Genomic DNA, 27,619 nt, shown 5'->3' on the forward strand with positions numbered 1-27,619 from the left:
AAACTCTAAATCTTGATGATCTACATCTTTGTTTCTCAGTTTATTATTAGGAAAGCAGTTGTACAATTTTCTGATAGTTTTAAGGAAGAAAGGAAGGAATGAGAGTTGAGGAAGTAGAATATATTGTTTTATTTTATTCATTTTCCTTTATCTTGTCTTATTGTAGTTTATCTTTATTTATAGTGTTGGAGATCAAATCCAAGGCCATATATGCATGCTAGGCAAACATCCTACCACCGAGTGAAGTTCCAGTCCTTGTGTACATCCTTCTTTCATCATGCTCAGAGTGCTCCACACACATATGTGCTCCAAGGCCAAATCAGCTCATGAAAGTGTAGATTAGCAAAGACACTGAAGTAAAGGTATCATTTCGTTTCATGGTGTCACACATCATTAAAACAATTTTAAAAAAAACATAGTTTACACCCATTATATTTCTCCTTGTTATTTCAAAGCAGTATGTGTGACTATATTCAGGTGGAAATGCAGCTCTAACACAGATAAATGATAAAAATGTGTGTGCACGCACGTGCGCACACACGCTCCTGCTGATACCCGGGCTTAAACTCAGGGCCTTGCACTCTCACTTGGCTTTATTGCTCACAGCTGGCATTCTACCACCTGAGACACACATTCAGCCCTGCTTTTCACTGGTTAGAGATAGAATCTTGAGGACTTTTTTGCCTGGAAAGATTTCTGCTTGGGAAGATTATAGGCATGCGCCACTTGTGCCTGCCTCAAATTTGTATGAGAATAATTTTTCTTTTCCCTCCTGATCTGAGATCCATATGAGATCATAAATTAGATGTATGCCTCTTTAGTCTCCTTTAATTAATTCTGGTCTATCTTTATACAACTGATATTTTTGAGTGTTTCAGGCTAGTTGTTTGGTAGAATATGTAACTTCTGGGGTACATCTGATTTATTAACCTCAAATTTTTTTTAGATTCAGATTAAATGTCTATGGTAGGTGGGGTACTAAAAAGGTTATTTATAATATAGTAAGTAAAATGTTATTTATAATACAAAGGAAGAAACAATGTCCAAGTGTCCCATTTTGGGTGATGCTAAGTTTGATCACAGTGTTAAGGTGGTATCCAACATGTTTTTGTCAGCTTTTTGTTACTGTGTCAAGATACCTGAGATCATAAAGTTATAGGGAGAAAAGCTTACTTTGGCTCATGATTTCAGAGTTATCAGTTCATAGTCACTTGGCACTATTGGTTTGGGCCTGTGGTGGCACAGTATCTCATGGTGGGAACACAGGGTAGAGGGCAGTACACTTTATTGGAATCCAGAAAGTAAGGCTAGAAACAGGAAGGGCCAAGGTCCCAATGTCCCTGTCAAGGGCATTCCCAAACAACTTCACTTTCACTCTGGCCAACCTTCTAAAGGTTCCACTACTTCTCAAAAGCACCACAAGCTGGCAGCAATCCTTCAGCACATAGGCTTTTTCTTTTTTAAAAAGATTTAAAATTATCTTTAAGCTGTACAAAAGAGTTTCCATTAAACAAAGAAGCTTATGAATACAATACATCTTGATCAAGGCTTTTCAAGGACATTCAAGATCCAAATACCAAATACACCACATTTCTCCACTAAAAAGGCTCACTTATTCTTCCATCTGTTTACTTAAGAGACTATGTGAGTATCTTGATTCCCACCAGGCTTTCCACACTTAAGCAGTGCAGTGCCTGCCTAGCAGTACTGGAATATACTGATAATATCTTGCTGAGGTAATTATACTGGCAGCTGCAGAAGAGGATTTTTTTCTCTATTCTGTTTCCCTAGTACATTTATTATCTGCATTCTTCACAAAGAAAACTTTTCTTCAACTCTCCACTGCAATTTCTTTTTGGGCATCAGTATGTACTCATGGCTTTTTAATATGTCTAATGACATAATCTCTCATTAGAATTTGTTGCTTTTCTTGTCTTAAACTTTGACGAGACCCCTTTAAACTGGGTCCTTTGCCATTTTAACATGTTTCTGTTGGAAGGATTTCAATCTTGAAGGATCAAGAATGTTCCAGGTTCACCTTGGTTTTTGTTTCCACACGTTGGTTTTTGTTTCTTTTCTTCGGGAGAGACATTGACAGTGCAAGATTAAGATCTGAGGAGAGAGTTTATAAAGGGAATTTAGGAGAAGAAAATATTTAGAGGGAATTCTTGGTCAAGGATCTACCTACCCTAAACAGGCAGGCTTCTCTAGCTCACCAAATTTGAATTTTTTTCCCTGAAAAATTATGTTATTATTATTGTGCGAACAGTTCTATAATTGGCATATGTGTAATATTATGTTACACATATTGATACATTATAAATATTACTGTTGGCAATGGTTATCAGTAGTGACTTCCTTTCAACCAGGTTATTTTGTCTGATTCTAGGAGGTCTGAATCATTTGCCTACAAGCTGAAGTTCATGTTCAGAATCTTAGTGTCAATATTGTCATAATGTGCTCTAACAGCAACTATAGTGTTTCAAGATTCGGTTACAAGGTATTGCTTCTAAAAGGCTTGTGAAACAGAAACAAAACAAAACAAAACCAACAAAACCTCTCAAGAGAATCATTGTGATTTTAAGAAGGAAGCAAATACTCCCTCCCCAGGGCTGTGCTGACTTAGGATCTTACAGGATATTGGGTGGGCTGCCTCCAGGCTCGGCCACTCTGGCTTCTCACTTCCCCCAGCGGTGGAGCAGGTCCGCGTGGAGCCCAGCGGACAGCAGAGGACGCCGCACCCGCGTGTGAGCCGGCGCTTCCCCCTGGCGGCGGCGTCTTCGATTGCAAGTCCCGAGCTGGGGAGGGCGACCGCGGGTCTTTCAAATTTGCAAAGCTCGGCTGCTTTCGAGAGGCCTCAGTGCAATCGACTTCGAGTAAGCAAGGAGTGCTTGGCTTGCTTCAAATAACGGTAACCTTCCGGACACCCATGGGCGGTTTTGCAAGGGCACCGATGCATGCATGCGAGCACACGAGGCACGCCTCAGAGGGAAGGAGACGGGCGCGCGCCCAGGGCGCTGTTCCCTCCGCTTTCCCTACGCTGCAGACACCACGTAACCAATGCAGTTTACAGATTTCCCACCCACCCTCCAACCTCCCCCCCGGGGGGGGGGTGCAAGCCCGACGTTAGGAACGGAGGCCCGGGGAGGCCTCAGCATCCACCCCGACGAAACCCGGGGCCGGCCCCCAGCTGGCCGAGGGCCCTGCCGCGGCGAGCCGGCCTGACACACACAGAACCGGCCCCTGCGGCAAGGAGGGGGGGAAGCGACATCTTCCCCGGGCGGGCAAACGGTGCGGCCCCCGGGGTGACGCCTCGCGCCCCAGGGCCTTGGCCCCTCGGAAGGACTCACCCCTTCCGCGGCCGATCCAGGGGGTGCCGCCACCGCCTGCACCGCCGCGGCCGCGCGCCCGGGCCGGAACGGAAGTGACTCACGGAACCTTCGCCGCGCGTCCCGAGTTTCCGGCGGGGCGGAGGGCGGAAGGGCCCGGCGCGCGGAGCTTCCCTGGACCGCCATGGAGGCGCTGGGCGCGACCGGCCGGGCGCTGCGGCTGTGGCGGGCCGCTCCCCGCGGCGCGGCCGGCTGCCGTGAGTCTCCGGGCCCCGGGTGGGGGAGCGGAGCGCAGCGAGGGGGGTTCCCGACGTCCCGGGCCGGGAGGGGAGGCGTGTCCGCCCCGTGGTGGGGTCGCCGCTTCCCGGGCTGCGGGCGCCGCTGCCGGGCGCTGGCGCCGCTCGGGGGAGGCTGAGCACGGAGGCCGCGGGGCCGACTGCAGCCGCGGCTCGGCCCCCCGCAGACTCACGGCCTTCCGGCCAAAGCCCCTGTTCGGGGTTGGGAATAATAGCATTTCCCACCCTAGTACTGACCGTGTGTGTGTGCGCGCGTGCTGACTGTGTGTGTGCTGACTGTGTGCTGACTGTGTGTGTGTGTGCTGTGTGTGTGTGCTGACTTTGTGTGTGTGTGCTGTGTGTGTGTGTGTGCAGACTGTGTGTGTGCTGACTGTGCTGACTGTGTGTGTGCTGACTGTGTGCTGTGTGTGTGTGCTGACTGTGTGTGCTGTGTGTGTGTGCTGACTTTGTGTGTGTGTGCTGACTGTGCTGTGTGTGTGTGCTGACTGTGTGCTGTGTGTGTGTGCTGGCTGTGTGTGCTGTGTGTGTGTGCTGACTTTGTGTGTGTGTGCTGTGTGTGTGTGTGTGTGTGCTGTGTGTGTGTGGTAAACCCCAGTGTGTGTGTGTGTTTGTGTGTGCTGACTGTGCGTGTGCTGGCTCTGTGTGTGTGTGTGTGTGTGTGTGTGCTGACTGTGCGTGTGCTGGCTCTGTGTGTGTGTGTGTGTGTGTGTATGCATGCGTGCTGACTGTGTGTGTGTGTGTGTGTGTGTGTGGTCCTCAGCTTCCTGTTGACTCTGGTCTAGTGTGTGTTTGTTTCTGTGTGTGTGTGTGTACTGACTGTGTGGTAAACCCCAGCTTTTCTCATCCTCCCGTTGACTCTGGTATAGTGGTGTGTGTGTGTGTGTGGGGGGTAAACCCCAGCTTTTCTCATCTTCCCGTTGACTGGTTTTGTGTGTTGTGTGTGTGTGTCCGTGTCCATCTTCTCATCCTCCTGTTGACTCTGGTGTAGTGGTGTGTGTGTGTGTGTGTGTGTGTGTGTGTGTGTGTGTGTGTGTGTGGTAAACCCCAGCTTTTCTCATCTTCCCGTTGACTGGTTTTGTGTGTTTTGTGTGTGTGTGTCCGTGTCCGTCCCTGTTCTATGGTTAGAACTTAGGGCCTGGGCCCTGAGCTTTGGTTCTCAAGGCTAGTGCTCTACCACCTAAGGCACAGCTCCATTTCTGGCTTTTTTGGGGGTGCTTAATTGGAAATGTCAATAGGTCGTATGGACTTTCCAGCCAGGGCTGGCTTTTTAACGCCAGCCTCAGATTGTCCAGCCTCCTGAGTACCGGGATCACAGTCCTGGGCCACTGACTTCCACTCCTGTCTAGCTTTGATTCAGCTTCCTGGATACTTTGGCCCTTCCTTGTAAAGCACTGATTGCATTAATACCCCGGAAAATTGGTAGGAGACAGATATGATGTGAAAGAACAAAGTTGCAATAGAGACTCGGATCTGGGCTGGCAGTGGCTTTCTTCCTCTGGTGTTTTAATTAATAGAAAGTCGTTTAAGTTTGCCTCTGAGCACATTTAAAAAAAAACGGTGTTTAGTTGCCTTCAATACTTCATTATAACCCAGTTGCCTTCTATGTTTCCCTGCCATAGTAATGGTGGGAGTGGAGCCTGGGGAGTGGGGGGTTACCCAGCAGTAATTTACTCATTACTTACAGTATTTAAATATAACTTTCTGCAGGATTTATAGCAACTTCTCCGGCTGCTCAGCTGTCACCTACGGAACTGACAGAAATGCGGAATGAGCTGTTTAATAAAGAGAAAAACAGGCAGTTATCATTAACTCCCCGAACTGAAAAGATTGAAGTTAAATATGTTGGGAAAACCAACCCGGGTACCATCTTTGTGATGAATAAAAACATTTCAACTCCTTACAGTTGTGCCATGCGTAAGTAGCAGAATTGGGGTACAGTTTTGGCCATTTCTCAGGAGCCCCGTGGAAGAGCTGGTGTAGAGGACACAAGATGCTGTAACTACTTCTCTAAGTCTCAGAAGTTGTCCTTTTTATGATACCTTATTGTGCACTCACTGTCTGTTTAGCTGTGGAGGGAACTGTGGGTATTCAACATTGTCAGTGTCTTAGATCTGTTGTCCTTGGACTTGATTGAATCTGGCAATGCTGAGGGTACGTTTTTTTCTGGCAGAAGGCCAGACCTGAATGCATGGTTACTGGTCGATCTCTCCCTTTTGATGTCATGGGAGCAGTTACCATGCAGGTCACCAAAGGACTTCAGTATAAGGACTTCTGTGCTGCAGGTGACTGGCTTGCTTCTCTATTTTTTTAACCACTTTTTCTATTATATCTCATTCTAGCCTGTTAAATCTTTTTTTCCACTTTCCTCTTTCTTAGTTTTGCATATACTTGCATGCACATATAAATATGTGAATAGAAAAGTGCACATAATGAATGTACCAAGGATAAAAATACTTGTTTCTGGTTAGAGGGCAATTGTAGCTCAGGTATGATTTGATAAGGAAATCAAGAGAAAAGTCTCTAAACATTTTTGATCAAAAACATTGAGATGGAGCTGTAATAGAAATGATCATGTTTAAATGTAGATGTTCTCCAAATACTTCCACATAGGCACGATTGGCTGCATTGTTTAGATGTATAGAAAATTCAGGAGTGGTCCTATTTAAATAATTAACATTACTTAAGCTGCTTTAAGGAATTGTAGACTCTAACTTCCTTTTCTCTGGCACTTGAATTAGTAATTGTGATAATTATTTCCTTAGTTGGTTTTCAAATATTTCTTGAATCTCTTCTATGTAACAGGATTACAAAGTGAGACAAACCTGAGGCCCTATGGTACTTTATGCAAGGCATATGTACAGGTGAAGTTTGTCATCCATACCTTCAGTCATTCAGGAAACTGTCATTGAGCACCTACAGTGTTTAGCATTAGTGCTGGTCATGCATATACTGATGAGTGAGGATAGATACAATCCTGCCTTTATGGGGCTTATGTAGTAGTTGATAAATTTGCTCTTACAGTTGGTCTCCTTTTGTATATGTGTACTTTCAAAATAATCAGAATTACAGTTGTATTTTAGGGTTTTAGAGCAGACTAGGGCTGATTGGCTTACGTGTGAATTTATACTCATAATTTAAAAAACAACTACAGAATTTAAATTGGAAGAGCCTGTGATATGGATGGAAGTAAAAGTTTTTTTTAGAGTAAGGCTCAAGATTATGTAGGTCTGAATTCATTTTCATGTAAGTATAGATCTTAGATTATTTTATTAATTGACAAATTAATTTCCAACTAGACTTAAATGATTTAGGAAATTTTGTTAATTTATTCAGTATGTTAATTGATTGCAGATATTTGTACTTTTTTTTTTTTTTTAAAACAATCCACAATCTTTCCATTGTTTTGTTTTATAACATAGCTCTTAAACATGTAACTTTTCCCTTTGGATTTTGTTAGATTTAGATCATCAATCAGTTTTAAATTCCTAGATTTAAGTGAGTGGTACTGCAAGAAATCCATTCTGGCTCTTGTGGATGGACAACCTTGGGACATGTATAAACCTTTGACCAAGTCCTGTGAAATTAAGTTTCTTACTTTCAAAGATCATGATCCGCAAGAAGTGAATAAGGTATTTCCATTTCTATATTCCCCCCTCTCCCTGCCAACCTCAACATTTTTTTTTCCTTCTTTGTAGTTAAACCCAAACTTTGTGTGCAATATAAGATTTAAAAATGTGCTTAAGGTCTTAGGTTGTACTAGTGTTTTACAGTGTTAAATGAGGTGTGTTTATAGTTCAAAAATACTAGTAATACCTATTTCTCTCTTATTTTGTATTGAGAAAACTATATGATAGGTCTTTGACATGTGTATGTGACTTTGTTCAGTTAATGTTTGGATTCACCCTTTGAACATCGTCTTTGGATGAATTTAGTAGCTTTAAAAAAAAACAAACTTTTGCACTCTATACTACCCCTGATGTCCTGTGGTATTAAGGTTTGAAATCAAAGCTCATGCACATGTTAGGTTGATCTTTTACCCCTTCAGCTATGCTCCCATCCTTGCTGTTTGCTGGTTATTTTGATGATAGAGTCTCATGGATTCTGTCCTCCAGATCTCAGCCCTCCAAGTAGCATGGATCAGTAGCACCCAACTCTTTGCCCCATGCCTTTTTTTTTTTTTGTACTTAGAAGTCTTCTTTCACAGTTTGCCTCTTTTTGTAGTTAAAATAATCCATCCTATTAGGCTGTATTAATAATACAGTAGCAGTGGGAAAATGTCTATTGAATATCAATTGCATAGACTTACAAATCACAGTGCTTATTGTTTTTTCCAGCATAAGTCTTTATTTCTAAATTGAATGTGTAGAGGAAGAAATGGGGTCTAAAGTTTTGATGATACTCTTACCATAGTTAAAAACCTTGAGGTTTAAACTAAAGCCTTGGTACTTGCTAGACATTCACTCTAGCCCACTTGAGTCACTCTACCAAGTTACTCAAGTAAGGATCATGTCAGTTAGTCCTTAAGCTCTTGGTTAGCTGACAATATGTGTGTGATTTTTAAGATCATGTGTAATTAGCCTCCATCCTTAATCTCCCACTGCATCTGTTCACCTCTTCTTTAAATTGGCTGTACTAGCAGTCTTGGTCACTAATAGTTGAGCTGTATTATTTTACTTGCTTTTGCTAATGTGTTTCTTTCAATGCTGAGCCTTTACTTTCTTCTGCTAAAATTCTGTTCATGCGCTGTGGTTCATTTTAATGAATGCCCTCTGCTCTGCAAAACCTTCTAGGTTTCTGTTTTTCAGAATTCTATAGGATCCAGCAATAGCTGACTAATGTCTCTAGTTGTAGTGTTTCATTTTTGTCTTGTAACAGAAATTGCTGAGTGCATGGGATTCTTAGTTTTGTGAATATAGGGACAGTTTTCTTATAGGATCTAGTCCTTGTCTATGTAGATGTTTAAGAAATATTTGTTGAAATACTTGAGCAAGAAAATGTTAGAAATGTCAACACTGTTATGTATTAGGAATTGTTGTAGGTGATGTACAGATGTACAAACTTACTTCATTTTCATACACACCCTCCAGAGTGTGGTATTCTCTTATTTTTCAAATGAAAAACTAAGAGTGATTGCACAGCTTGACCAAGGTCACTAGTTTAAGAAATGCTGGAGCTTGGATTTGACTGTAGATGTTCAGACTGAAGCTTAACAAACATCTGAAAACACGTAGTGTAGATGGAGAAGTATATTTTGCCCCTTTGCTCTAAAGCCTAGATGTGTGCTTATTTGTAGTATAACATGGTAGAGAATTTATAACAGGGTGAATCTTTGCAACACAATCAAGTGACCCTACTCTTATAAGCCTTAGAAGGCAAAGCTAATGAAAGTAAAAAATGCTAGTGAAAGGAATGGTGTAGGGTGCATGCTTATCCTGTGGACAGTGCCTTCTGAGAAGAGCATTTCCGTATACCATATCAGGCATGTCCATACATCAGAATGTGCTAGTACAGTGAAGTCTAGTTAGTGGCAATGTGGCTTCATTACAAATATGAAAAGCTCGAGTGATGGGTTATGTTTATATGAACAGCCATAAGTAGTTCTTAAAAGTTGGGGTTTTCTTACTATAGTTAAAAGTATAGTATAAACAGCTATAGTATAAATACCTATAATTTAATGCCTTTATTTTATTTTGTATAAATTTGCCAAGAATTTAATTTTACCCTAAGTGAAAAATAAATACTGTGAAACATTAAAATTGACCTGTTGTTTGATAACCATGTGGTTGTGGTTTCTTGCACAGAAACACTGCTCAGCGTTTGAAGTTAGCGTGTTGTTCTTTGTTATTTTTGCTGAGTAAAAGGAGGAAGTTACCTGATGGTAACTTACTACATGGCTAATGAAGCCATCATTCTTATGGCTGAGAATGGACAGCATTTGAGAAATATCCTCAGGCCAATTTGACTTATACTATTAGTAAATACTATGAATTTCACATTAAATCTTAATATTTCAATTTTGGTATTCTAGTATTCAATTTCAGTGAATTTTATTGTGTATTTCTTATTCTAGGCCTATTGGCGTTCTTGTGCCATGATAATGGGCTGTGTAATAGAAAGGGCATTCAAAGATGAGTATGTGGTCAGCTTGGTCAGAGCCCCGGAAGTTCCTGGTATGTATTCATATTTATGTAGTTTTGTAATCTGCATATTTTGGTCTCTAGTTTTGGTAATGTATAGAATTCATTCCTAGTTGATGTAGTGAATCATCATGCTTATGCTTCTTTTCGTAGGTAAAACAATTCATCCTATTATGCTTTATTAATAATATAGTAGCAGTGGGAAAATATCTATTGAATATGAATTTCATGGACACATATCACAGTGCTTATATTTTTCCAATATAAGCCTTTATTTCTAAAGTGAATGTGTAGAAGAGGAAATGGGAGTATAAATAAAGTTTTAGAGCTGTGCATAGATGATGTTCTTTCACCAGAAATTACCCTAACTCTGAGAGGGATACCATGTTTCTGAGGTGGAGGGTAATACTAACCATACTGACATTTCTTTTTTTGGGGGGGTGGGGGTAGGGTCTGCTCGTGGAGCCTGAACTCTGGGCCTGGGTGCTGTCCCTCAGCTCTTCAGCTCAAGGCTAGCACTCTACCACTTGAGCCACAGTGCCACTTACAACTTTTTTTCTTTTTGCTTATGTGGTGCTGAGGAATCGAACCCAGGGCCTCATGCATGCAAGGCAAGCACTCGACCACTGAGCCACCTTCCCAGCCCCCATACTGACATTTCTCAACATTATGTGTAATACAACCATATGTGTTATTTCTTTTAAAAAAAGAATATATGGGGCTGGAAAGGTGGCTCAGTGGTAGAGCGATTGCCTTGCATGCATGAGGCCCTGGGTTCGATTCCTCAGCACCACATAAGCAAAAAGAAAAAAAAAAAGCTGGAAGTGGTGCTGTGGCTCAAGTGGTAGAGTGCTAGCCTTGAGCTGAAGAGCTGAGGGATAGTGCCCAGGCCCAGAATTCAGGCCCCATGACCGGACCCAAAAAGAATATATGTTTGTATGTGTGTGTGTGTGTGTGTGTTTATATGTGTGTATATATATTTATATATACATAATATATATAAATATTTGGTCTGGTGCTGATGCCTCATACTTGTAAATCCTAGTTAATCAGGAGGCTGAGATTTAAGGATCATGGTTCAAAGCTAGTCCAGGCAAGAAAGGCTGTGAGACTCACATCTCCAGTTAACCACCTGAACACCAGAAGTGGCTCTGTGGCTCAAAGTGGTAGAGCACCTTGAGCAAGAGAACTTGGGGACAGCACCCAGGCCACTAGTTCAAGCCCCATGACCAACCAAAAAAAAAAAAAAAAAAAAAAAAATATATATATATATATATATATATATTATATATATTTGAAAGAAGCCTAGGAAATCATTCAAAGTTTGGCAATAATAAAAGAAGATATATAGAAGATATTATGAACCAAACATGTCATGTCCACATAGACTTCATTTACTTATTTGAATGTTTAATAGTGAGTTTAGATTAACAAAGATAAGTTTAATTTTCTTATCAAGGGAAATTGGTAGAGGTGGAATACAATTAGAATAATGGCAGTGGTTTTACAGTTTGTAAAGTTGAGAATTCTGACTTTTCATTGTTAAATGTTTAATTGTTGCAAATTAGTGACCTGCCTTAAGAGATTTGACTTTGCTTTTTATTTTGGTTGGATTTACAGTAATTGCTGGTGCCTTCTGCTATGATGTAGTTTTGGATAAGAAACTGGATGAGTGGATACCAACCAAAGTAAGCATGTTTTATTGGAAATTTACTCTATGCTTTCCTTTGTTGAAATGATTCCCGTTGGGGTTGTTGAATATTACTATATATTAAGGACTCTTACAGAATTAGAATCTGCTTATCTGTGTCTTATAGCTTTTTCAGCATACATATGACAAAGAGGTATGAATGGGGATTACCTTTAATCAGGTGAGTATGTGTGTATGTATGTATGTATATATAAATTATTAACTAAAATTAACTTAATTCATTATCTATGAAACCTGTTTTTTTTTTTTTTTAAAGATGAAACTTAAATGCTAGCTGAGGTAGGTGTCATACTGTTGGATGGATGACATAGAATATTTACATTAAACTAGGAATGTTTTTTATGTTATCTCTAAGAATAAAAGCCACTTTTTGTAAAAATGTCTAGTAAGAAATTTATGGATAAAAAAAATTATGAAATGGTCTTGCTAAGTCGCCCAGGCTGGCCTTGATCTTTGTGTTCTCCTGCCTCAGCCTGAGTGCCAGGTGGAGAGAGTTTTGTTGTAAAGTTATTTGTGTGGTAGTGCTTGATCTTTCCTATATTAATAATGATTTATAGCATGAAAGTTTCATTGTAGGTTTTATATTAAAAATATGATAAATATTGTAAATAGGTTGACATGCTAAATAGTGTTAAAATGTTTATTTGCATAAAATTAACATTTCACTAAATAGCAATTTAAAATATTAGAACATACATTATATTGTTTTCTTTTTTCATGCATTATATTTTGTACACAGCCAGCACTGTCTAGTAAAAATTTGAATTATGAATTTTTTCCTATGAATTTAATAAACTTAGTTGTATAATGTAAACACATGTATGTATGTGTGTGTGCTAGTCCTAAGGCTTGAACTCTGGGCTTGGGCTCTGTCCCTCAGCGCTTCAGCTCAAGGCGAGTGCTCTGCCACTTGAGCCACAACCGCACTTCTGGTTTTTTGGTGGTTAATTGGAGATAAGAGTCTGAGACTTTCCTGCCCCGGCTGTGATCTTCAGATCTCAGCCTCCTGAGTAGCTAGTATTACAGGCGTGAGCCACCAGTGCCTGGCTCCTTGAGCTTTTTTGTTCAAGACTAGCTCTCTACCATTTGAGCCAGAACTGCACTTCTGGCTTTTTGGTGGATAATTGGAGATAAGAATTTCATGGACTTCACTGTCTGAGCTGGCTTCGGACTGTGGTCCTCAAGATTTAAGCCTCCTAGGAAGCTAGGGTTACAAGCATAAGCCACTGGTGCCTGATTGTAAACATGTCTTGCTGTTTATTAGCATTTTGTTTTGGTAAACATTTATAAGACTGTATAATAGTTTGAATGAAAAGCTTACAAAAATTTCTTTGTAGGCTTATCTTTGTTATTAATTCAGAATAACAGTTATAAGTAAATTACACTTACGTAGTTTGTAGAGTTGGGAGAATATATGTGGTGTAAAATTGAGTTGTTGCATATTAAAAAACTTACCTAAAGAATTTTCTTTTTCTTTTAGTTAGATTCATAGTACTAAAATTAGTTTTACTTTGTCTGACTTATGGAGAAAATCTTTTTGGTAAATTGTTACTAAAGGTTCATACTTCAATTTTTAGGAGAACCTACGTTCCTTCACAAAAGATGCATATACTTTAATATATAAAGATCTCCCATTTGAAACTCTGGAAGTTGAAGCAAAAGTGGCATTGGAAATATTTCAACACAACAAGTAGGTGCTGATTTTATTTAAAGCAAGGTTATACCTCCCCAAGCTATGTGTATATTGAAGTGCAGCTTTAAGAACATCTAGGAGGTCCTAACTTCAAACTCCAATATTGCCTTTGCCAAAAGAACTTTTATATGTGATGTACAGATGACATCATTTTCTGTTCTGAAAGCTCTTTTTCTGTACCAGTTTCATTGTTGATATCACTGAGAAAAAGGTTCCTAATGTCTCCTGGTAACTTTTTTGTTTCTTTTCTGTCTCTTCAGCCAGTTTTTCTCTCCATATCAACATGGTAGTATAGTTCCTTTTTTCCATCCAATCTTGAGGTGATAACATAAGTTAAGCAACTGTGTTATTTTGTGTCCTTGAAAGCCCTTCCATCTCACTCTCTCACACTAAGAGAAAGAGTGTAAGATCGAAGGCACTCCGGAGGAGATGACACCGAAGTCAAGTGCTCATTACTCTTTCTGCTTTTGTTTTTTTGTTAAGATGTTGTACAGAGGGGTTACATGAATAAGGCAATGAGTACTACTCTTTCTGCTTTTCAGGTACAAAATAGACTTCATAGAAGAGAAGGCATCTGAGAACCCTGAGAGAATAGTCAAGCTGCACAGGTAGGTACAAGTCTAAATGCTGACTACTGTGCTCAATACAGCGCAGCTTTGCTGTTCTGATAGATGAATAGACAGATGAATTTTGCACCATATTTTGAGATGTATTTTGTACCGTATATTTTGCCATTTTTATTGCCTTATTTTCTATTGCTTTGTAGTAAACAGCAAATGAAAGCTTTAAATTATCTTTAAGGGACAACTGTGTTCCTCATTTTATTGTTTGTTTTTATTCATTCCCAGAATTTAAAAATATTATTTCTGAGTTAATTTTGAATTAGGCAGATGTTTATTTGTTCTGAATTGAACAGTACTCCTAGTTCACATACAGTCTGAATACTAGTTAGTTATTATTTAGTTACATGTAAGCAAGTTAAAATGGAATGTGCTCTCTACATGAATGAGGACAGTCCACTGCTTATGTTGATGTTTTCCTTGGACAGCAAGCCTACACTGCAGGCTTTGTGGCCTGCATCTACTTCTCAACACATTTTCTTGATTGGGGTTTAGCCTTTTTTCTTCTCAACATATTTGTTTCTGGACCCAGTCTGTCCTGCATGCTGCATTATAAGCTCTGTTGCAATGGGTTACTACCAGGTTTTGGTTGACCAGGTTTAGACAATTGTATGAACTTGAAACCTGTTGTGTTCTATGATTCTTAAAAGACCTTTAACTTAAAATGAATACAAATTAAGAGAAAGAGTCACTTGGTTTAATTTTTACTTTATGGATTGTATGTCATGGATTATGTTAGGTGGAATCAAAAGTTCCTTAATTTTTCACTTTTTAAAATCATCTGTAAATAGTTGTACAAGTTATAAAATTATTTTTAAATATTTGTACAAAGTTTACTAGCTGTAAATAGTCATATAGTTTTGAGATACTTATGTATACAATGCATCCTGATCATTATCACCCCTTCTGTCATTTTCCCCCGTTTCCTCCACCTTCACCCATCTCCTCAAATTACCTAATTTTGTTTTCACGTATGTTCGTTTACTATTATGACTGTGTTTGCCATGTAGAGCCATGTAGATTGTTTTTTGAAGAGAAGTGTAGCAGCAAATAGAGTGAATAGACTTCAGTTTTTAAGTTATAAATGATTTCATGTGAGGTTTTGTTTACTTTGTGCATCAAATCAGAATTGGCGACTTCATTGATGTGAGTGAGGGCCCTCTTATTCCAAGAACAAGCACTTGTTTCCAGTATGAAGTGTCTGCAGTTCACAATCTTCAGCACTCTCAGTCACCTCTTATACGAAGGTTCCAGGGTCTGTCTTTACCCACCCACTTAAGAGTAAGCAATTCTTTATTTTCCAGCCCTTGCATTCTGAATGACTTGATTCTAGACTTAATTTATCTATAGTTTTAAAGACATAGACTTGAATTTTCCTTAAATTATGTGCTACAAATACCAGTATTTTGTAAACTTCTTTTTGAGTAAAAATCAGGTTTTCGCAGGATATATAAGTTAACTCATAAAAAAATTGTTGAAAAAATTAAAAGAGATAGTAGTTTTAATTTTCTACAGTAGCAAAAACAAAGATGCAGTGAGGCAGTATGGAATGCATATTAATAATACACATTAATAATATTCTGGCATGCTTTTGGCCTTACATTTTTGATTGCTTATGATTTATGCCACTACCAGGGCCTTGTGCTCTCATTCAGGCTTTTTTGCTCACTATCGGTGCTCTATTTGAGCCTGATTCCTTGTGATTTAAATAATAATCTCTAGCACATTGAAATTCATAGCAAATGTTTGCTTTTCAGGTACAGTTTACAATATGGTCTAAATTATTGGAAAGATCTCGGAAAGTGGTAAGCTTTTTAAGAAGATTATTGTTATTATTAAGGTATTACACAGAAATGCTACTATTTCATAACTTAGGCAATGAGTACATTTCTTTTTGGGGCTTTTGTACACAGCTCAAGCTTCTTTCTATAAAAAAATGTACTTTGAAATTAAATAACAACAACCAAAAAGAGGATGGAAGAATAACAGCAAACCAAGTAATGTCTTTTTTTTCTTTTTTGGTTGTAGGGCTTGAATGAACTCAGACCCTGGGCCTGTTTGTGCTCAAGGCTAGTGCTCTGTCACTTGAGCCACATCACCACTTCTGGTTTTTGAGTGGTTAATTGGAGATAAGAGGCTCCCGGATTTTTCTGTCTGGGCTGGCTTTGAACAGCAATCCTCAGATCTCTGCCTCCTGAGTAGCTAGGGTTAGTGAGTGTCTTATTATCCACATCAGCGTTTTGATGATATACCTTAGTAGTAGTTGGTAGGAGTAAGGCTCTAACTGGCTTTGAAAGCAATCCTCAGATCTCCACCTCCTGAGTATTTAGGGTTAGTGAGTGTCTTATTAGCCACATCAGTGTTTTGATGATATACCTTAGTAGTATTTGGTAGGAATAAAGGTCTGAGTTGTCAATTCTCATATGATTTTTGTTAGTAATGCTGAAATAATACTGTAGAACTTCAAAAGAAATGAGAACATTACAGTATGATAGTAATTATTCTTAATAGCTGTACTGACATTAATTATTGTCTTAGAATTTGTTTTTGTAAACTTCAGAAGTATTTAAAGAGTAAAGACTTACCAGATACATTTTAAAGCCAACTTGACTCATGACACTGAATGTGAAATATCCTAAAAGCCAGATTTAAATGTGTCTTTAACATTTAATTTTCACAAGTAATAGTGAGTAATTATATTTTGTGAGTTACTTGACCACTTGAGCTTTTCCTCTTGTCCCTTATTTTCTATTACTCTATGAATACTGCACTCCCGTGCGCCGAGGCTACAGGAGGCAGAGATCTGAGAGTTGTAGTTCAAAGCTAGCTTGGGCAAGAAAAGTCCGTAAGACTCTCCAATTAATGACCAGAAAACTGGAAGTGGCGCTGTGGCTCAAGTGGTAGAACACTTGCCTTGAGCTAGGAGCTGAGGGACAGCGCCCAGGCCCAGAGTTGAAGCCCCACAACCGACCAAAACAAAAAGAGAAAAACAGAAATCATGGACAATGAATTGTTGTGCTGATCATCATCTTATATTTGGCAACCATTCACTTAAAAAAAAAATACTGGGCTCAAGCTTGTAGGCAAATGCACTGATTAGTACACATGAAACTTCAAATTTGGTTTCTTCAGAACAGTTTGTCTGGTTTTTTTCTGAATACTTCTCACGGAATACAAATAGGAATAAGAGCTTCTGCTGTGAGTGGTGTTCACGTGGCAGTGAGACTGCTTGCTGTGCAGAATCCACTTGAAGAGATTTTGGAAGCATAAGTTTCTGTGTGTGGGGAGCAGGTCCCTGTGCCCTCTCTCAAAAACAAACCAAAAAGGAAGAGAGGAAGGAAAAGAGGGAGAGAAGGGAAGATGGGAAAGAAGAAAGGAAAAAAGGAAAATTGTACTACAGGCATCTATTTATGCTGTTCTAAATCCAGTTATACCACACCATATAATGAATTCAAAATACCTTGTATGAGAATCTTGGTACTTTTTCTCTTATACCAATGTTTATTTTATAGATGAAGAATAAAATGATAAACCGGGGTGATTTTGAATAGAAATATACTTTGCTTGATAATTTGTATTCGTAATTTAGCTTTTATATCTTTCTAATTTTTCCATTAAACTTTTTATAATCATAGTGAAGGGAGGTGGACTGTGGATGGACTTAAAACAGGGTCAGACAAAAGTATTTTATTGGAGAAGTAAAGCTATTCATGTTTTTACAGGTTACTGAAGATCGAACTAAACCAACAGAGGGCATTGCATCTACCTAATAACTTGCCAAAATTTAAATATATATAGTAAATTAAAATAAAAGCTTTTAATACAATGTTTGTATGTGCTTTTAAAAGTTAACTGTTCTTTTTTTCCCCTTAGATTTGTTTTTTCTAAAGGCTAAAACAACCTTGTTCATGGTAAAAATTTCACACAGAAATAACTCTTTCCCTTCCTTCTCCATGTACATTAGCAGGTTTTTTCCTTTTGCTGTGTACATATACACAAATGTACAAATATGCTTGTCTTGTTTTCACTTTTCAAGCAATGGTGCAGTAAATGTCCTTGTGCAAAATGGCAGTTGTTTGTAAATCAAGACCCATGTTAATGACATTCATTTAATCCTTATAATAACCCATGGAAATAGTGTTTCCATTTCAAAATGATAACTGAGAGAGTTTGGGAGTTGTACATTTGGAATGTAAACAAAGGCAGTTCCACTGCCATTTTATAGGTGTAGTTTCTGGTAGTAAAATTATGGCACATGATAGAGGATACCTACCTGGAAGTCTTCCCAGCATCAGTGACTAATAAGTCTGTTTACACTCTGAACAAACATCTACTATTGTTCCTTTTGAGTATTTTGCCAAAAAATTCCTGCTCTAGTCTAAATAGCCTTTTTGAAACTGGTGTACCAGCTTAAAAGATCTTAGTGTATGGAATCTTCTTCCTAGAGTTCATTTGTTTTTGTATTTCTTCTTTGGTAGTATTGGGATTTGCACTCAAGGCCTTATGCTTGGTAAGCAAGCTTTGGCTCTGCCACTGTGGCCACACGCTGCCCTTTTTGCTCTTGCTTTTCAGATATCCTCTTGATCTCTACAACTCAAGTAGATCATCTCCCACTCTAATCTTCTATTTCTTGATTAACTCTCATTGTGCTTCTGGAGTTCATCCTCTTTTATTTTTTTCCCTCCAATGTTTGGTTACTGAGAGTTTGAACTCAGGAGTTTGTGCTTGTTCGGTAAGAACTCCCTCACCTCTTCCACTTGAACCCACATATCTGGGATCATCTGTACATTTCTAGACCGTGCTGTTTTTGTGTGTGGTAGTACACATATCCAATCCCAGCTATTCAGGAAGCAGAAGTAGAAGGATTGTCATACAGGGTCAGTCCCAGGTAAAGGTAGGACCTCTCTGACAAAATCAAGAGAGCTAGAGGCATGGCTCAAGTTGTAGAGTGTTTGCCTGGTGAGCATGAGGCCCTGAGTTCAAATCCTTTATCAGCCATCACTCCAATAATAATTTTATAAAAGGCTTCCCATGGTGCCCTCACCTCGTTAACCAGGCTGCTAAGTGACTGTCTCCACAGATCTCCCAACGTCAAGAAGTAGAGGGAGCAAGACTCCTGGGAAGAGGGGAGGGAGGCACAAAGGCTAGTACAGGACCCACTGCTGCTAAGACCCAGCACAGACCAAAAGCAAAGACCAGAGCTTGCAGATCTCTGTAGCTGATTTCTTGATCTAAAGAATTGAGAACAAAATTGATTCTTGATCCAGAGAATCAATTAGAATAAAATTAATTCTTGAGCTACCTATAATGAATCCATACAAGTCAACTTGAAAAATAGATGCTGAGTGCAGTCTACAGCAAAAGAACACGTTGAAGTTCCAATGTCAGTGAAGACTAGGATGTAATTCCTGATTCAGTACACTTGTGAGTGAGGCCCTGAGCTGAGTGCAACTTGGAAAAGTTAAAAAGGATAATCCTTTTCTCCAGGAACTTAGTATAGAGAAGAAAGCATTTCACAGACTACAGATTGCAGATTGGCCACAACATGGGGCAATTTACTGGGGCTATTTGGGGGAGAGCAGAGGAGAAAGTTCAATTTGTGTAATCCTTCTTAGAGTTCTTTTATGGATATGCATCACATAGGTTAAAGGATGAAATTGTTGAGCTTCTGGAATTTGAGGAAGGATAAGATATTCTGTATGTGCCCTGGATTTGGTTATAATGGTTGCTGATGTTTTGACAACCCAGGTGTGAGGGGAAATGGTATAGCAATGACATAGTGACCATGCCATTGTTTAGTTCACTCTGCAATGCAGGAACAAGTACCCAGCTCTTTGGCCTTCTATCTATTAGACAACAGTACAGAGTCACTGATTGGTGGCAGCTGGTTGTAGAACACCAGTTGATTTCATTGGAGAAATTGAAGTCAGGTGGATTTTGTTGAGGTGATTAGGATGTTTTTAGAGGAGAAGGATGCTGAAATTCTGAGTTTAATTGCAGTCTATCATGAAAGAAGTGAAGACAGGACATGTCTTACCATTTTGTCTACTGTGTAGCTGCTTCTCATTACATAGAGTGAACAGTGTCTACCCACAGATACATATGTTGTAGAAGTTCTGCTGAGCACGTTCTAATTACCACCTCAGCAGTAGTATTGAATGTGAACTACTGTTTCTAGAGGTGGTTTGTGAACCACCAGAATCTAGATCACCTGGCTTCCTAGTAAGAAAGGAATGTCAGCCCCAGTAGAGGATCTAGAGGATCAGAATCCCTACTAGGAGACTGTATGTGGACCAGCTACTTAGGTAAGAATCACTGCTCTTACTTGGTATTTTTAAGTTACTTGGTTTAGTGATTTTTATTGATCAAAAGTCACTCCTTTAACCTGGTGTTATTATTTGTTTTATTTTGGCAGTACTGGGGATGAAACTTGGGGCCTCATGGTTATGTGGCTTTCTTGTTTGGCTGGTGTTCTTACCCCTTGAACCGCACCTTCAGCTTTGCTTTTTTGCTGGTTATTTTGGAGATGCAGTCTCATGACTTTTCTGCCTGGGTTAGCTTCAAATTACGATCCTCTGGATCTTAGACCCGTGAATAGCTAGGATGACAGGCATAAGCCACCAGTGCCCAGCCCAGTATTCACTATATTAAAACACATTTCTGTTTTTAGAATTGAACTTGAATAATAATGTGGTGATTAAGTTAGTAGGCATTTGAGAGGCTCAGAAATGTGAAAGATACTGGTTCAGTTCTTACGGATATTACTTCCTCCAGTACAGGTAGGCATTAAATCATGATACTGTGAGTTAAGTGTGCCTGAACTGGGAAATCCCTGAGCATTTCAGGGAAGGGTGGAAGGATGACTGAAGACAAAACATTGTTGTGATGGCATTTACAGAATCTTCCAATATTTACAAGTATATGTTTGACAGGTGAGCATGCATCCGGAACATCTAGATTTGTTACAAATACAGCAATGATAGGGAAAAAGAGTCCTTGTGTAAACATTATTTCCTTATCCTTATTTCTGTGGGAAAATTTGAAACCCAAAGTGAAAAGCTGAACTCCAGTGGGCAGGTTCTTTCCAGTCTTTGTTAGTAGAGAAGCGCATATTCTTTCTTTAGCTCTTCATGTCGGTGCTTGGTGCTTTCATTTATGGATTTTGAGTATTTTTCTCAAACTTCCTTTTCTCTAAAAGCTACCCACTTTCTTTGGGGTCCTGGCCATGATTTATTTGCAGGAAATGGCTAATATCTTGTGTCTTCTATAAATCAGTTCTCCTACTTTTAATTAATTTGCCACATGGTCACATATGGGACAGTTGTCTTGATATTATTAATATTAAAAAGATGTAAATAATTTAATGTGTCAGTCAATTCAATCTTATGGGTACAGTCTTGTGTGTACAAAATTGGATCATGTGTTGCTATTACATTTTCCAAAACCCCCAGACAACTCTCTTATGTTTAACCATTCTTAGCTTGTCACTTTAAACACACACAGTGCATGCATGAGCGCACGTGTATACACACACACACACACACACACACACACACACGTTACCCTGTTTTGAGTCCAAACACACACCCAGTCTTACTCATACTACAAGAGTTTTTGGAATGACTGGATGTGTTGTCAAGAGGAATCCATCTTAAGATCAGGCCATCAGCAAACAAAGCCTAGGAAAGTTGGACCTCAGAGAAAAACCCAGTGCCTCTGGTCAAATATCTAGATTCTTTCACTGGTTATAATGGTCAAATAAGTTGCCTGAGTTCCAAATGCTCTGCAAACAAGAGATGTTGCAATAGCTTTCCTTAGAACTCCTTTGTGATGCCCATCTATAACTTCATACTAGGACAGCAGTAAGATAATTCTAATCCTAATATTCTGTGAGTCTGTGGCTGTAGGCAGTAAGAAAGGTTTTGAGAAATAGGGAGTTTCTTTTGAAGATACAACACACAGATTAAATAGCCCAAAGAATCAGCCTTGAATGTGATGTTCATACCTGGGTGCAAGTTCACTGCAGGGATTAGAAGGAGAAATTTATCTTGGCAGCACACATAGTTTCAGCAGAAAGGTATGACTGAGGTTAAGCAGCATACTCACGAGAGTATGCTATGATTCAAGAACATTACCTTCACTGTCCTTATTATTTTTCCATTGGTTTCTTTTAGTGTAAATATTTTCTGAAATTACAACTGTACTTTGAAAATTAAAAAAGGCCACAGCAAAAAAAGTTCTATATCACTTCACGAAATTTACTTGGTTACCATGAGTAAACGGTTGTACAAAACATTCAGAATTAGTAAAATAAATATACATTAAACATGCTAACAATTACATGTGGCTGTGCATTTGTGATAGTTATGGAAAATGGTTACATAGAAATCCAAGTCTTTATACTTCAGTAAAGTATTTCTTCATTTAATTTCATGACATTAATATAGCATTTTATCAATTTACAAAATAGTTCTGAATCTCAAGCCTTACAGCAACCTTTTACTTATTCAGATAAGGCAAGCTCTCAAATCCAAATATCTTGTTTTCACTTATGTGGAATACAGTCCTGAAATGATGGTGATTATGATGATAATGGACACATTGTAAAGTGAGGGTTTTTTTGTGGGTACCAACAGTAGTTGGAGGAGGAAAGAAGAGGGTATTAGGTAGTGAATAGGATCAAAGACTATTACACATGCCTGTAATCCTAGCTACTCAGTAGGTTGAGAGCTGAAGATGATGATTCAAGGCCAGCCTGTGTAGGAAAGTCTGTGAGACTAATTAGTTACCAAAAATCTGGAAGTGGAACTGTAGCTCAAAAAAGCTCAGGGATAGCACCTAGATCCTAACTTCATGCCCCAAGACCTGCTCACCTACACACAAAAGAACATTACATATGTATATGTAGGATAGCATATATGTGAAGATAGTATAATGCACCCCACTAAATACTGTTTGAATAGTGAGGGTTACGGGAACGTGATAGAAGAGGTGAACTTGTTCAAAGAGTGCTATGCAGTTATGGATTTGTCACAATGAAAGTCCTTGCTAATTGTCAAAAAGTCTGAAAAAAATATTACTCTGAGTGCATGAAGAAAATGTGGATTTTCTGCCTTCATTGTTATGTGGCTGAGATACTGAATTTGGACCTAGATTTGGGACTTAATGTCAAAAATGAAATTTTTAAGTTAAATCTTTGTTTCTTGTAAGGAACATACAGGCAGGTAGCTCTAAAATGTCATGTGCCATGCATGGTAATTGTCAACTTTTCATTTAAAAAAATGTCATTTTGCTTTTTCTTAAGATAGAAATGTAAGTATTTTAAATTGCATATTATTAAATAGGAAATAGTTACATGGGGGAAAATGGCACCGTCTAAATCTTTAAAAAAAAAGTTTCCAGACAATCCCCGATGTAAGGGAAAAGTGGTAGTCAGTGTATTTACAAAGAAAGCTATTATATATATATATATATATATATATATATATATATATATATATATATATATATATATATATATGCTTTATGGTGTGTTTAACCTGTATTCTAGTTAGTCATCAAAAGTGTTTATGGGCAGTTATAATGTCCATAACAAACCTAAAAGGTGATGTAAATACATTTTCTATGAAAGATAAAAATAAGTGCGTGGGCTTGAATATGAAAATGTCTGCATTTATGATACTACCGATAAATCATATGGTCTTATTCTTAAAACTTAAGGTGGAACATCCTGGTAACCAGAGTATAATGAGCAAATGAACACATGGTAAAGTCTGAAGTCTAAGCTTGCCCAGCAGTGAGTGACTCATGCTTCTTGGTCATCCTCCCCAGGCAGCTTTGTTCCATGTGAGTGCTGGTAACAGGCATCATACCCTGTTAATGCTAACATGTAGGAGTCAGTCTGAGGTAAAAACCCCTATCACGATTAGCATTAACAGCATACAGCCTCCAGCAAGTCTCCAGCATTCAGAGGGTGAGAACGAAAGAACTGAAACCACAGATTTCCCCTTCCTGGTGTGTGCCACCTGCAAGGGGGGGGGGAGGAGAGAGGTGAGGGAGAGAGAAATGATTGTATATGCACATACAGTAATGAACATGGAGCAATGGGGTATAAATCTGAACACAAAAGTATTTACTTCTTGTGAAAGGGGAGAGCCCATTCAATCTTAAGAAATAATTTGTTGAGAAAGGTAGATTGGTAATTAAAAAGGTGTTATTGTTACCTTTAAACATATTTGAAGACTTTTTAAAATCGTATTTTGAATTCTATAGTTGTGAATATTTTATGCACATATATCATCTTGTTTAAAACAAAACAAAGCCACTTCTCCAAATTCCCAAATGCTAAAATGTTTAATGTTAGAACTTGAGTTCTGATTTATCTTTTTTGACTTAATATCCTAGACAATCTAAGTAAAAGATCCAGGTGTTTAAAATGGTATTTTATGATTGATGAAAATTAGAGTTAGTCTGTTTTACAAAGGTAAGACTACATTTTAATTTTTGAAGAAGTATATAGTTGATGTTTTTCCTTTATTCCTTCAAGAAATATGGTTATAGGCAATGCAAGTCTTACTTACAAATGAATGCATCTGAAAAGGTTCCTATCTGTTATTGGGAGATTCCTTTAGGGAAGTATGACCCAGGGGATTTGGTTTTGATCTGCATAAAGAGTATGGCTTAAAGAGTGTTTAGAGCCTTAAATTACTTGTCATAGTCCAACATTGATTAAAAAAAAAAAAAAGAAACAGATGAATTTGCTATTTCCTGTTAAAGGCCGATTTTACTCTCTCAGATAAAGTGACATTTCTCCCATAAGTTTCTGGTTTCGGTGTTACTGTAGCCTAACCTAGAAGTTGGAGTATCATTCAAGTATGTGGTCTCCCCAGCACTGTGGGGGAATCACCTTTTCTTTTATTCAATAATGAAACCAGCTAGATGTAGCTATGTGATTAAGTTCAAAAGAAATGCATAATATTAAAAAAAATCCCCAATGAATATATTTTTGACAGGGCAGAATATCGTGGTTTGGAAATTTCCAAACCAAGGAAATACATCATACTTACCAATAGTATTTTTTTTACATAAACTTTGCTGTTTTCTGAAAGGAATTCATTTCATGACTTAAAACTGTTCAGGATTTTAGTTCATTTTGTCGAATTTTAGTCATAAAAGATTGTAAGGATATGTTTCTCCTTTCACCATCATGCCTTGGACAAAATAAATGCTCAGTAAGTACATATTTAACATTCTAATAATTGGACCTTCTCTTAAAGACAAATACATATATATGTGTGTGTATATGGATATATATATCTATATAGTATATGTATATATATGTATATCCATATACACACATATACACATCTATCTAATTTGCCAATAAATATATTTGGCTTGCATACTCTTCTGTCCATAAATTTTACTCCTATTCTTTAAAGGTACAATCTGAGTACAAGTATGAAGATAAGCATATTTTTTTCCTTTTCTCATCTATGAATTGCCTGATTAGTGTGCTTAGTAAAGTGACCAGTGGTTTTGATTCTGTGTTACAGTCTTTAAAAACTTCTAATCACTTTTAATTCTTTATTGGTTCAAACTCTCAAAAAGTTTGTTGAGATTGTGTCATACAGCTCTTCTTTTATTCTAAATACTCAAACATAGGTCTGATGAATTTCTAAAACTTTAGGGAAAGGTGCAGTTTGTCAACATATGCTGTATAATGTTAAGTCTCATGTAAAATGGATGAAATAGATGAAACCATCAACTGCAACAAACAGATCAACAGATAAATGATCTGAGAATAGTTTTATTTATAAAACATGTCCAATAAACATTTAACCATTATACCAACCAGAAGGTCAGTCATCCATCAATATGGAAGTTACATTCACTTCTGTGCTTTTTTTCCCCCTGACTTGACCAACCATAAAGTGAACTGCTATGTGCCTGAGTGGAAACTACTGATCATAGATAAGAAAAATTCATCCTACCCAGGGCATTGGAGCTATCCTGGAGTCAGTACAGCTATGCAGGTATGGAGTGGCAGAGAAGGAAGCATCCACAGTTACAGTGCTGGCAACCAACAGCCACAGTCCACCAACTGACAAGCATCATTTGCGATGCATAGCAATATTGAGAAATGTACATGGATTAAATAAGACTAAGTGGATCGGAGTCTTGCTTAAGATATCCTCAGACCACTCACTCCACAATACTCTTTTTTTGGCCTACCACATGAACTATATATTGTCAATGTAAGTTTTACTCTAGCATACTTCTTTTCAGTTATTGAGGATAGGCTCTGTGCTAAACCTAATACTTAAAAAGTTGCCATTCACTATGAAAACCAATTCTCAACCTATTTATAACCTATTTATAGCCTATTTATAAGCTAATTCTAGCTTCCACATATGAGTTGCAAACATGCAACTTTTGTTTCTCTGCACCAGACTTAACATAAAAATTTTCCAGTTCTTTCCATTTCTTTACAAAAGATACAGTATATTCTTCCTAACAGATGAGTAAAGTTCCACTGTGTATATGTAACAGAAAGGGGTAGGTTAGAGCCAGAGGGAGTGAGGTAGATGAATGAAGAGAATTAGGGGTGGAGGGGAAGAATGTAGTCAAGAATTCAATGTATATCCTACAAAATTAAGAAGAGTGAGGGTTGGGGGGGATGGGTGAAAATGTTGAAGGGTGACACTGATCAAGATATATTGTATTCATAAGTGGATTCTTTGTACAACTACTTAAAATGATTTTTAAAAAGAACTAAACTCTTACCTTGGATAAAAATCTATGCCGAACTGATGCACTGTATTTGCCAAACAATAATACGCAGTATCTTTCATTAAATAACCCATCATCCATCCTCTGGTAGTGAGGTGTAAACTTAAGGCACTCTGTGAACTTTGCTTTTTTTGGAGGGGATGAGAAAGAGTTTCAAAATACCTTCTCAGTCTTGATGTACTTATTCACTGGGAAAGATGCTGTTAGCTATATGTTCAGAGAAAGATATATCCTAGGTTTGTATATATGCATATGTGTATATATATATATATATATGTATATATATATATATATATATGCATGTTACAGCAGGTGATTAGCCATAGGTAAATTTAAATTTTCTTTTGGTAATACTGGGATTTGAACTCAGGGTCTCATGGTGCTCTACAACTTGAGCCATAGTATTTTTTGCTGATCATTTTCAAGAGAAGATTGTGAAAACACAGAACTTTTCTGCTCCTAGGTCTTCTGTTTTCAGCTTTTATTATCTTTAAGTAGTTGTACAAAGAGGTTAGCATTCAACAAATCAGTTTATACATACAGTGTGTCTTGATCAATGCCACCCCTTTCCGCACTGTTCCTCCCTACCCAATCCATCCTCTCAATTTTCTGTTTCAGTGCATCAACTTTTATAATTGTATTCTTCTCTCCTCTTTTCATTCATCTACCCTTTTCCTCCACACCAGTTTCATGATACTCATTTTGTTGGGCTGTGCTTTTTTTTTTTTTTAAGAAATTACAACATTTGAATTCTCCTGTACAAATACCAAGCTTTGATTAGTACATTTATGTATGCTTTCATACAACCCTGTATATGTTTACTTGTATAGGTCTGATCATCTTAATCATTTTAAGTTTTCAACTTAGTGGTATTCAATTCATCCATCTCTTTAACTTTTCATCTTATAAGGATCTCTTACAATTCATGATGAGTTCCATCCTCCCACAATTTTACACATCTGTATTTTCTTATTTAGCTTTTTATTCTCAGCACCAACCATTTCACACATATATCAAAGAAACTCCATACTACAGATTTTT

The 27,619-nt window shown here is 38.2% G+C and overlaps 1 protein-coding gene and 1 non-coding gene across 2 annotated transcripts; both read left to right on the forward strand.

The window, feature by feature from the left end:
- The first annotated feature begins 3,471 nt into the window (after positions 1-3,471).
- Positions 3,472-17,616, forward strand: Mrpl39 (mitochondrial ribosomal protein L39). The gene is made up of 10 exons (XM_042676988.1): positions 3,472-3,586; positions 5,333-5,539; positions 7,115-7,254; positions 9,696-9,795; positions 11,383-11,450; positions 13,051-13,163; positions 13,709-13,774; positions 14,914-15,067; positions 15,544-15,591; positions 17,509-17,616. Exons 1-10 carry the CDS (start codon positions 3,514-3,516, stop codon positions 17,554-17,556), a joined length of 1,017 nt encoding a protein of 338 aa, XP_042532922.1. The 5' UTR covers positions 3,472-3,513; the 3' UTR covers positions 17,557-17,616.
- On the forward strand, positions 16,969-17,091 carry LOC122105720. The gene has a single exon (XR_006147078.1). It is a non-coding gene; the product is annotated as a U11 spliceosomal RNA (small nuclear RNA).
- Positions 17,617-27,619: the final 10,003 nt, after the last annotated feature.

Source organism: Dipodomys spectabilis, unplaced genomic scaffold (genome assembly GCF_019054845.1).
Source record: "Dipodomys spectabilis isolate Male_0828 unplaced genomic scaffold, ASM1905484v1 ptg000032l, whole genome shotgun sequence".
Taxonomy (NCBI): domain Eukaryota; kingdom Metazoa; phylum Chordata; class Mammalia; order Rodentia; family Heteromyidae; genus Dipodomys; species Dipodomys spectabilis.

Excerpts from the sequence above, each read along its gene's own strand:
- Mrpl39 (XM_042676988.1), top strand. The coding sequence starts at position 3,514 with ATGGAGGCGCTGGGCGCGACCGGCCGGGCGCTGCGGCTGTGGCGGGCC. Across the intron at positions 7,255-9,695 it reads ATCCGCAAGAAGTGAATAAG|GCCTATTGGCGTTCTTGTGC; the intron begins GTATTTCCATTT and ends TTCTTATTCTAG. Across the intron at positions 9,796-11,382 it reads CAGAGCCCCGGAAGTTCCTG|TAATTGCTGGTGCCTTCTGC; the intron begins GTATGTATTCAT and ends TTGGATTTACAG.